This window comes from Thunnus albacares, chromosome 18 (assembly GCF_914725855.1).
Source record: "Thunnus albacares chromosome 18, fThuAlb1.1, whole genome shotgun sequence".
Taxonomy (NCBI): domain Eukaryota; kingdom Metazoa; phylum Chordata; class Actinopteri; order Scombriformes; family Scombridae; genus Thunnus; species Thunnus albacares.
Window position 1 is genome coordinate 13413159 of NC_058123.1, and position 12739 is coordinate 13425897.

Genomic DNA, 12739 nt, shown 5'->3' on the forward strand with positions numbered 1-12739 from the left:
TCTTAGTTTTATGCTACAGGCATCTTACAAGGATATTGCTCTCTTTTACACTATTATTAATACCATTTTTAATTTGCATGCCCCATCTGTTGATCTTTCTTTTTCTGTTTTCTTTGATCAGTGGCAGACTCAATTCTCCTGCTCTGATGTTTTTTTCTCTTTTACTTGCTTCAACGTAGGAGGGATCTATGATGTGTGTCATCTAACTACCACGGCTGTTTGATGCGCCATTACAAACACAGAGCACCGTGTGTTCAAATTCATGAAAACAGTGTCCATTCCTGTGTATTTTCATTTAATTTCCTATGGCAAATCCATGGCTTTATATGGAAAAAACAAGGCAAAAATAAAACTAATCTGCATGATGCGCTCAACTAGCTTATTGAGGAGGCAGTTATATGGTGGAACATATTTTATCTCAGTATTTCAGACTAGATATTTCAACAGTTATTGCAAATAAATTCAAAGGAGGGATCATTATAACTGTGCCTGTGTCAAATGCAATAATGGATAGCCAATAAAAATGATGGGAATAGTTTTGTATTTGAGGCACCTGTGAAACAAATCTCTTTTATATGCCTTATCAATTTATGTATGGCATTTCCAATGAGGCACAGGTTTTTAAAGCGGACCTATGGTGCTTTTCCTTATTTCCAGTCATATATAATGTTACAATATCAGATGTTCATATTAAACGTGGCCAAAGTGTCAAAATAATGAGGTAAACGTATGTAGAAGTCATCCCTGTGAGCAAAAAGCACTGGCTTTGAACGTTCGGTTTCCAAGGGTTTTTTCTACTCACAGCCTGAGCCGATGTAGGCTTGTGATGGATTTCTTTATATGGTCATCTGCTCCACACACAGAGTTCACTGCACTGCACCGCTAACATTATGGCAATTTTCCATTGTTTTGGGGCTAGTCATGCCAAGTCATGACTCAAGTTGAGCTGGCACACTATGAGTGTTTTTCCATTACACAGCAGGGCAAAGTAAAATAAGTTGTTTACTTGTTGGAAGAGTGCTGGTCATCTGCAGCTCTTCATCAAACATCATCATCACTGTAGCTGTTTCTGTTTGTACTATTCCTCTCTGCATTATTTCTAACTGATCTGCTGAACAAAGAGCTCCAAATATGTACGTAGGTTGTTTTTAGTGCTGCTAACAAATTTGGTGAGGAAACAATTTCCTGTAAATTCTTCACAATAAAAGTCTCCCAAGCTCTTAGTGTGAAGCAGTAAAGCAGGAAATGCTTGGTTTGCATTGGCGGTCACTTAACAAGACTCTGATACAGCTGCCCCTTGGAAAGCTTCCGGAAAGCTGGCCAATCAGAACAGAGTGGGCTCATCAAGAGGGTGGCTTTAAAGAGACAGGAGCTAAGACTAAATAAGGAGTTTTTTGAATTGTGAATCATGCCAAGCTACTCTAGTGGAGTCCAAAAATAAAAATATAGAGCTGGAAATGAGGAAAATACGTAAAATTATATTTAATCTTTGCAAGTTACAGAATGTAGCTGTATGTCATTAATGTACAAGTTTGATTTAATATTTCAAAAAACAATCATGTACAAAAGCATTATGAATTTAGCTTTTTGTTTGTTTGTTTGATTTTCAAGTTCCTCAAAATTGTATACATCTGTAGCCCTGCTCTCTTACCCATGGTTTACCCCAAAAGGGGAAAAAAGAGAAAAATTAGTCTTGCATACTGGCATGGACAGCAGACACAAGCTGGAGGAAGCTAAACATGAAACAACCATCTTTCTAAAGAGACTCATGGCAATATTTCAATACGACAGAGAAGTGATGTAAAGTGATATAAAATCACAGATTAAGTGCCTGTACCAGGATATTAAGACATTTCATCTCACAGGTCACATTCCAAGTCTGCTATGGAACAAACAAACCATGTTATCAATGATGGACATTATCCACTGGGTTGCAGTGTTGGAAAGACCATGTGAATCTATGTCTATCTATGAAACAGGATTAGGAATGCAGTGTTGCACTGGCAGACGGGTATTTTCCTAGGGTGCTCTTAGGTTATTTCTTCGACTGTGCCAGTTTGGTATCTTGGTGATTCACCTTGCACTATAGTGGGAGGAGAAGTGCAGTAGAGGGTGTAGTGATGTCAATCCAGTGGCGTACTGCAATCTTGGTGTCAAGAATGAGTATGTGTGCTTTGAAGTTTTGTTTTTTTTCAGGACCTGGATGTTCAAAATATTAACAAGGAGTGCCTATAAATTATTATAATTATACAGATTTAATTTAATGTGGCATTTGATATTCTGATGTTAGGCCAACTATATTTATCTATTTATCTCCCCATATAGTATATATGAAAAACCCTTTATACCCAGAATGTCACAATTCCTGCTTTTCCTGTGTGTGTTTCCCTTCGCCCTTTCAGCCTGTTTTTGACCTACCTGCCTGCCCGCCTTTTCTTTTCTCCTTTTGGACTTTGTTTGCCTGTTTCAGACTCATTGCCCGCAGACTAACTGTAAGCCTGTCATTTGTGTTTTGAGCTTTAAAGCCCCCTCATTCAACCTGTCTGTCTGCCAAGTCTGCATTTGGGTCCTCTACCTGTCTTCCCTGTTCTCATTTGTGACACAGAATTGTACAGACAAATGAGCTTACTGGGCACTGATAACAAGATACTGGATGATAATTTAGCCACCCACATGGAGAAGTTCTTCTTTGGGTAATTGCTTCTAAATGTATTCTCTTAATGAAATTGCTCTATGCCCAACCCCATTCTTCAGTATAGTTTAATGGTTACAGTTCTAGTCACTTTAAAGTGTTCTGGCAGATAGGGCTGTCAACTTTCCCCTCTCCTATTAATGCATGCCATTGCGATGCTTGTGATCTTTTTCTGTGCAATGGCCCCACAAAATGAAACACAAAGTCTGATTGTATGCTGATGACTTATTGATTTACATTTCAAGCCCCTTCAAAATGTTTTTATTCTTAGAGTTTTATGGATCAGTAGAAGCATATGAACAGCTGGCAAACAATATTGGAATGACCATGATATTGGTAGCAATCAAATTTGTGTGTGTGTGTGTGTGTGTGAATAAGCATACATATTCAAATTATTGCTATTGAATATGTACACTTCAAGTTAATGTTCCAGTTCCTAAAATGCAGGCATTGAAAGACCACATATTTGAGAGAGGGTGTGAGGATAATAGTATCATGGAAATTATATTGTGGCGGGAAGATTAAAAACAAAAAAGTTTACAGGAAAGTGCTTTTTTATTGTTGATTTTAACTTATTTTCCTAATGTCCTTTGCATTTTGAAATGTTCTGTACTTATGATGTTGTATAACATTGTGTGTACAAATAGCACACCTGCACTTGATCCCATCCTCAATTTGAAGCTAAAGTTAGCACATTCAAACATTGTGCTTGCATTGTCCTCTATAGGTGATCTGTTCTGGCTCATTTAGGTATAGCTTGAGGGCTTTCTGGCCTGCTGAGAATGCGGTGTCATCCATCATAGTTAGCTTAGGTTCATTAACATGTCAAGCTAACCTTGACCAGCCCTCCCCTCTGAAAAATCTGGATTCAGAATTCATCTCCTATAGTCAGAAAAGTTCCAACACTGACAAGATGACAAGGAAAGATGCCTGAGGGGGAAAGAAGAGACAAGACAAGAATAGCAAGTAATGCCTTCCACCTGAGGGAATTAACAGAACTCCTCCCCTATGAAGGGAAGAGATTATCCTATTTCCTGACTACCCTGAGTAGATATTTTTTCATATATACATTTCTGCCAAACATTTAACAAAGAATTCCATTGTTTGTTTTTTTTAATGTTTTTCTACTTCCAGTCAGCCATTTGTGTCCATTCATTTCAGTATGGTTAAGTCAACTTGCCAAGAATTCCTCAGTAAGGTCTAGTAATCCACCCCAGTTAACTTAATGAGTCATATTTATTATTTATTATTTATTTATTATTAACTTTATTTTTTTACAGTTACTGTATGCTACTGCAAATTTTCTGGAAATCATAAGAAATGCAACCTAAAAAACACTACAGTATTCTATGGAAAGTTTGGCAGCAGTAATGTATACACAATTTGTAGTAAATGAACTAAACATTAAATCGTGCTGGTGTGATGTGAAGAGTGGACCATAAAATTAGGGTTTGAACTTTCCACTGTTAATGCTTCTATCCCGTTTTTTCTTCTTTTCTCTCTCTAGGTCTGTGATGCAGTGGCTCAACAGGGTTCAGTCTTTCCTCTACTGCAATGAAAATGGGTTCTGGGGGACCTTCCTGGAGAGCCAAAGGACATGCGTGTGCCACACAGGTGTCACCCTCTGCCAGCGACCCATCCCTTGTGTCATAGGTGGCAACAACAGCTGTGCCATGTGCAGCCTAGCCAACATCTCACAATGTGGCTCCTGCAACAAGGGCTACAAGTTGTACCGTGGTCGCTGTGAGCCCCAGAATGTGGACTCAGAACGAAGTGAGCAGTTCATCAGCTTTGAAACTGATCTGGACTTTCAAGATTTGGAACTCAAATACCTGTTACAGAAAATGGATTCACGACTGTACATTCACACCACTTTCATCAGTAATGAGATCCGCCTAGAGACCTTCTTTGACCCACGATGGCGTAAGCGCATGTCCCTGACTCTCAAAAGTAACAAAAACCGGATGGACTACCTCCACATGATAATCGGTCTATCAATGAAGATTTGCCAGATGCGAAATAGCAGTATTGATCCCATGTTCTTCGTTTATGTCAACCCGTTCAGTGGTAGCCACTCAGAAGGCTGGAGCATGCCCTTTGGTGAACATGGTTACCCACGCTGGGAAAAAGTACGACTGCAGAACTCCCAGTGCTTCAACTGGACTCTCCTGCTGGGCAACCGGTGGAAGACCTTCTTTGAGACAGTGCACATCTACCTGCGTAGCCGTGCTAAGATCCCAACTGGCTTGCGCAATGACACGGGACAGGGCCCAGTGGATCTTGCAGACCCTAACAAGCGCCAGATCTACATAAAAATATCTGATATCCAAGTGTTCGGCTACAGCCTGCGCTTTAATGCCGACCTGCTTCGTAGTGCTGTGCAGCAGGTAAACCAGTCGTACACACAAGGAACTCAGTTCTACTCATCCTCATCTGTTATGCTCCTGTTACTGGACATTCGGGATCGGATTAACCGCCTAGCCCCTCCATCTGCACCTGGCAAACCCCAGCTGGACCTCTTCTCTTGTATGCTAAAGCATAGGCTCAAGCTCAACAACAGTGAGATGATTCGAGTAAATCATGCCTTGGACATGTACAGCACAGAGATACTAAAACAATCAGATCACCTGACTGCAAAACTCTGTTGAACATTGTAACATTAACATAAGGACAGCAAACTAAACAGAAACACCCAACAAATGAACTATGAGGGGATATTAATCTTAATTTTGTTTTCTCTTTTTCATTTTTGGACCTTTTCTGCCTTTTGATGTAATATTAACTTTGTAAGCATAATTCTTAAAGAGAAAAAGGAAAAAGGCAGTGATGAAAAGCATTTCAGGAAGATTAAGAAGATTAATGGAACCACTATAAGGACTGTATCATATTTGTCCCAGCATGTCTGTCATTCCCTAAAAGAACTTAAAAGAGAGAGAGAGAAAAAAAGAAATATTAAATCTATGTACTGGTGAAAAAGAGGCCTTGATTTTACTCCGAGGGATCAAAGGTTATATCTGAAACTGCCATTCTTTACTGAGAAAAAACATTTTTAAAGGAATAATGACATAATACAAGGGCAGACCAGATATCCTTTTATTTCAGCTAATGTGGAAAATAACGGGCAGTTTAGTATTAAAAATGTTTATACATTATAAGGATTAAATAGCCCTAGTGATTAAGTAGTCAACACATTACTTATAGACTCTTTATTACATTTCAAACCCACAGCGAATCGGCATTGCTCTTTGTGAGTTATGAGGCACTCTGTCATTGTTCTGACACATAAGGCACACAGCAGGGCAGTAATGGATAGTCATGTCAAATAAAAGCCAGCTGTTTATATATACATATATATGTGGGTGAATGTGTGTGTATGTGTGCGTGTGCGTATACCTTTTTTTGGCTTGATGCTTATTGCTGTTCGTTAATTGAATGTGTCATTTGAGATTGACTCCAATCTAAGCTGAATCTTGCATTTGGAGCGCTTCTTCCCGTGTTTGAAATTCAAGCTGTGTTTTTCACAAGGCAGTACCTCCTGGTGCGTGAGTGCAATATTGTGGTCTGAAGATTTAACAATCAATGCTATTTTGTACAGCTTTGCAAAATGTACATGTTGTGACTGCTGATTCGTGGAGCTTTTCAGCACCAAGAGCAAAATGTAAACATTCATCATTCAGTCACATTTACAAGACAACTTAAAGCCATACACTTCCCTGAGGTAGACATACAGTAAGGCATAAATGTCATCCCCATTTCACTAAGTACTTACTTCAAAACATGACAAAAATGTTCCATTTGTATGTTTGTTTTCTCTCTCAGTTAATTTGAGATAAGAGCACAGCAAAAAGGCAGATGACAAAAGAAGGCATATTATGTTGGATAGCAATTGTGTTGTAAAGCCATCAAATTTATATGTTGTGCCGCAGAAAAAAGAAAAAAAAAAGATTAAGATATTGTTATATTAAAGCTTAAAATACATTTTTGGCAGTGATTAATCTGTAAGCTTTTTATGACCACATACATTTTTTTTTTCTTTTCAGCTATTAAAATTTAACCTTGTTTTGCTTGTTGCTGGAAACATCAACAGAGCTGCAACATTGTTTAAGACTCTCAATATTCAAACTGAAATATGAAACACTACCTATGTATTGTTAGTCACACTTATTTGGGTAATCCAATGCTAAAACATTGCTATTGTTGATGACTTTATGTCTACACTTTATACTTTATGTATAATCCATTACTTTTCTGTTTGTTAAAGACAGAATTTATATTACAGTTCCTTCATTCATGTGTCTTTGCATGACATCTGCAACTTCTTCACCCCTTTACATTTGCTGCTGTGGCACCCAAACTCTGGAAAAAAAAATCTTCCCAGTGGAAAAGATGCCAGATGAATTGAAAGCTTTCTAAAAATCCATAATTTTCCTTTTTTCAATTTTTTTTTGTTTGTTTGTTGGTTTCTTGCTGTGCCTATAGTTTGGTTGGCTTGATGGTTTTTAATTGTGTGTGTGTTTTTTTTTTTTTTTTAAATGTTGTTGCTCTTTTACATTGTGATAAGACTAGTCTTGTGGGCAGTGCAGAGGTACATAATATGTTAGGGGAAAACCATGGTGGGTTGTGACTTAAGTGTGGGAAGAAACTATGAAACAGCTAACCAGATTTGAAATTCCTCACCAATTCAACATGTCTTAAACACAAATATTTCAGCAATCAATTACAGTGGTCCTGGAACGAAACCTTAGGGACGTAGCTTTGTCAGCTGCAGATTTTACTGCATCCACAATCCCAACTTCAACTAGCTGCCTCTAAATTTGCATTCTTATCATTATGTGACAGAATCATTGCTCATCTGGCTCTGTGAGACAATGATTAGTGCAAGTGTTTTATTTTACTGTCATTTTTTTGTGAAGCAAGTTTGAGAGGTGCTCTATTAATAACCACAACTTAGTCACTTACGTATTAAGCAACTACCAAGTCTAATGAATCCATTTGATTCAGTAGTCTGAAAAAAAATGTTATTCAAAGAGATATTCAGTGTATGGGTTAGCACATACTGTATGTAGTGGCCAGTTTAAGACAACTAAGGCTCAGCTTGTCAGGCTCAGTTATGTTGTCAGATTGATCTCTTAACTATTCTTTGCCAGGCGTCTTGCTAAACATCCATAAAAAGTGCTTTCAGAGAGTGAGCAGCTACCACTGCAGTACTACATTGTTTTTAATGTGCATAAGATTGCAGCTCTGCCTTGAGATAAGAGGCAGCAGCAAGGTGAGAGAGGGCATCTGGATAGATGGATAGCAGTAAAATGTAGTGTGTCATAAACGGTGTATCTGCTTGAATGTAGATGATAGCTCTGGTGGCAGAGTTGCACCCTGCTGCCGCCCGGTCAAACACCAACTTGGATGGAGGACAGCGAAATGGTGCCTGTTCAGGTGTCTCAAGGCGTCATGGTATTATACAAGTTTATTAGGCTCAGTTATGAATTTTGAGCGTATTAGCATGCTGGTGTTGATATGGTAGCACTTAACACCAAATATGTTAGCATCCATAGCATTATCATTGTAACATTGCATACTCACAGTAACTTCTAACAGATTAGTTTAAGCTGATGTAAAGCTGATTTTGACAAAATGAAGCTAAGCCTAATAAGCCTGAGATGTCCTAAAATGGCCACAATCCTGTAATCTATGAGAAATGCAGTGAATAGGGGATTGACACTTTGAGTATTAACTTGATTGTTCAGCATCACCATTGGACTATCCAAACGAATGGCTACCACCTTATTATTATTATTTGTATTATTATTATTATTATTATTGTTATTATTAAGTGCCTGTTATCTATCCCTTTAACATGTTTAGAACTGGAGAAAATTTCTACATGTTACACAGATGTGTAACACTGAATTGACTTCAGAATTTAAGACCATACATTTTGATCAAATATACACTTCTCATCTCCTCTTGAGGACTAAGCCCTCAAGATGGTTTTGTGCATGTGGGGAAATCAACCACCAGACAGAGATGAAGGATGACATGAAGTAATGGTGGATATTTTTTTTTGTCCCCTGTTGTACAATATATATGTAAATATTAACTCTGTTACAGTAACAATGCTCTGCTACAGTGACAATATTATTAAAAAAAATAATAACAATATTGAAAGGGAATACAAAGACTACTTCAAAAAAAAGCCCTCCATTTGAGTACATTAGCACAAAGTACAGGGCACTCATGTCTTATGTATCTAATTAGATTCATGACAATTTATGACTGTTTTTATATTGTCAGGACATACTGTACATTGCAATTTAGTTTTGAGCCACTACAACGTCCATAAAACAAGCACATATACTCGTATGGCATTATGCTACCACAGTGTTGCTTACATGTATCCATGGATATGTCTAAAGATTTTTACACCTAATACCTTGCCTATGTACTTTTTGCTGTTCTGTTGAGATCATTATATCAGCTTATTTCAAATGAATGTTTCATATAATAATCTATTTCTCATTAAAAGGCTATATTTAATAAGAAGAGCAAGGCTTGTTTGTACCATTTCCCTTAAAAAGAGTATTTAGCACACCACAAGGCAGCACTTACTGTATGAAGAGTATTTACCAAATCTTCAGAACCAGCTAATTTCAGTATACTGGTGTGGTCAATATGACAAAATACTTTCTCTCAACTACAGCATTTGGTTCTATAGAACATTCTCACCATGAGCATGATCCTGTTTCTGAAGTTTGCTGATAACGATGATTTTGTCCCTGGCCAACCAGTTTTTGTGGAGCTTTACATTTTATTGTTTGCTGAAAGCAATAAAAGAAGTAATGCTTGTACTCAAGGATTCACATCCAGTAAATCGGTGGCATTAATCACCACCAGTTCAGTATTTATTTCCCTATCATACAGCCACCTTATCATTCCCTGGTTTTGTCTGTGTAGCACTCCACTGACTAAAAGCGGTGTTGGTGAGAGCATCAGAGCAGAGCAACTGTTCTCGGTCTTGAACACATATATTGAAATATGCCCCCATGATAACATGTGAGTGATACATAAGCCACTACCTGACAGCTGCAGCAGCGACATAAATGGGCTGCAGAAGATTTACACACTAAGGGGATTCAGAATACTGATGTATCGTTGCATTATGGTTTTATTACATTTTGCATAAAATACTGTCACCAAGAAATAATGTAATAATTATTGCAAAATATATTAATTTGTTATGTACAGAGAAAGTTATTGCAGTGAGTTATGACTTTTACTTTTATTACAATTTTATCACATTATATTATTATGTGCACTTATTAGTTTCTGAATGTCTACACACCCACTGTAAACATTTATCTAAATTAAGATTTATTTCTGTTCTCACAGAGACTTGCTTTGTTTTCTTTACATCTGCGCTGCATTTTTAAGAATTTAATAACATTAACTTCAGGATGAAAGAATGATCATAATATTTTTTTAAAAGGAAAACATTTTATTTGATGGACATAAATGATTGTGTAGCTCCCCAGAGCTCCTTTCTTTTCCAAGAAAATGGTTCTGTCATTCCAGGCTGAGTTGACCTGAAAGGATAAAAAAGAAACTGAGGGAGTGCTTTTAAGATTATTTGATTTAAATGCAACAGGAGGCGAAACAACTTCTAAAATTGCTACCTCAAACACTGAAATTTGCTTGCCTGCCATACCATACTCTGTGTAGGTTTGCATTAGACATTCAGAAGCCAAGATTTTGAACTACTGAAAAAAGTCACTTCAGGGGCAGTTTTAGGTCAATTTTCTAACTAAGTTTGTATTGGTTGTCTGTTTTGCACTTGTCCTCCATGAATCAACAGAAATTCAACAACACATTGTGGTTTGGAACAATGCAACAGAAATTCAACAATTGGGTTCCCCTCTGCGCCTTTTTTCTTCATCTCCATGTGAGCTAATTGAATAGCTAAATAGCTATTGTAATCCAAACATCTCAAGCGAGACATAAAAGGCTTAATCAATCTAGCACCTTTCTCCTGCTGAATACCGTGTTACCCTATATTTTGCACTTGCCAGTAACTGATAGGAAGTAAGTTTGGTTGCCCAGTTTTCCTTGTCTGTTTTCCGAACCTTTAGTTCATCTGTATATCTGAGTGGAAGGAAGTAAATATATTTGTCTGATATCTTATCTATATCATGTTGTTCCTGGCAGTGTTCATGACCTTTTTCTTGTCACTGTTGATGGGATTCTACTGTAGTGTTTCAAATGGACTGGAATTGCTGATGAATCTGGTAACTAGTTCCTGGCAAAGTTTACTTTCAAAGTTGAATGTGAAAAGATATAGACTGTTTAACACCTGGGGAAGGACAAATCAATTTGTCAGATATTATATCATGATCCCTGCCCCAGGAAAGCCACCCCACACCTTTATGCATCCCCCTAAAATACACTCCCTCTCTGACCCATCATCAGTATCCATGACTGACAAGGTTGAAATTCCTTGTAACTAAGGTGAAAGAGCAAAATCCACATGTGCAGATTAGCCTCTGCGTGTAGCCCTATGAAGCCATAGTCATGAAAGCTCTGCACCCAAATCTGACTGTAGTAAAAGAGTAAGCTATCCAGGTTGCATAAAGTCACCCCAAAGAACCCTGAAGTCACGCTTGTTTACCTTACCTTTCTGTGTGATGCATGCTGCAGCATACAGAGCTGTTTTCAAGGGAAAATATGCTCTCTCATATATATGAGCTCAGAGGTAAACTAAGGCAGTTTTCAGCTGAGTACAAGTTAACACAGACAGCAAGTGAAAGAATGAAAATAACCTCACAGTCAGAAACAAACTTTCTGTTTCCAATCCAAAGTGACATCTATGGTAAAACACAGTGAACAAGAATCTTGACATGTTTCCCTTAAATAGAGAGCATTCTAAATGCAGAAAAAAAGATAGTAATCCTATTCAAACATTTTGCTTCACATCTGAGAATTCTCTCGGAGAGTTTGTGTTATTTCCCCTCTGGGAAGAATGAAAACTAGTATATGACCAGGTCTGAAATTATTCAGCCCCTTAACATCACAATTTTCAAAGAATTTCCACAATCACAAGAGACTTTCAAAATGCAAATAGCATTGCAGTGTGGAGAAATGTGGTCTTATTAATTTTGGGTGCTTGTGGAACACAAATATTTTCTCCAACTACACAATCATTGCACTAGCACAATTCCCAACATCATAGATGTTAAGAATAATTACAGTAAAATGTCATATGTAAATGTCAAATAATTAAAAAAAAAAAAAAAAGTTTGCTTTGATACAGATGAAAATACTGATAGAGGATTTCAACAGACTTTGTTTGAAGACTTCTTTTTATTTAATCTCTGACTTGGTAACCCCTACATTTTTATTACTGGTGACTTCTCAATGCATGTAAGTATTATGTCTGACCCCTTTAGTAAGATATCACACTCATCTACATGATTCGCTTCGTACATGAAAAGAGCCACTGTAACAATATGAGCCTGGATCTGGTCGTCGCTTGGAATATAACTGTCTCTGATGTAACACATTTGCCCTATCAGGCGTATTATCTGATCCCTGTGACATGAATTCTAATTTGAACAGCTAACCTCGTCGACACTTACAGCACCAGCACTTCTGTAATCCAAAACTTGTTTATCCATCCAATGCTCTCAGCTAATTTCCCGAGCAACACTGCAATCTAAATAAATGAACTTGTGATAATTGCTTCACTACGAGTGAGAGCTACAGATGTAAACTCCCCTCTGCTACACCTCAGAACTCATCAGTGCTAATATAGATAATCATTATTTTATTTTTACATTTGTTTTTCTTAAACATCTCAATGACCATCCCCTATCCTCATATCTCTATTTATTGCAAGTGATATCTTAACATTCCTTAATGAGAAAATTGATTTCTTAACATTCTTCAATCATAAATAACTGACATGAAAATCAGATATGAAATTATCAGTTTATCTAATGAGGTCTCTGGTCACTCTAAGAATGCACCTACTGCTTTTGTGCCCACCAGCATATTCTC

General features: G+C 37.4%; 1 protein-coding gene across 1 annotated transcript in view; it reads left to right on the plus strand.

Annotated features, from left to right (window-relative positions):
* The window catches only part of brinp1 (bone morphogenetic protein/retinoic acid inducible neural-specific 1), a 123262-nt gene extending 114004 nt beyond the window's left edge, over positions 1–9258 (plus strand). Inside the window, exon 8 of the mRNA XM_044334668.1 lies at positions 4200–9258. Within this exon, the coding sequence (XP_044190603.1) occupies positions 4200–5340 (1141 nt within the window). The 3' untranslated portion in view covers positions 5341–9258. The remainder of the gene's footprint in view (positions 1–4199) is intronic.
* The last annotated feature ends 3481 nt before the right edge of the window (positions 9259–12739 follow it).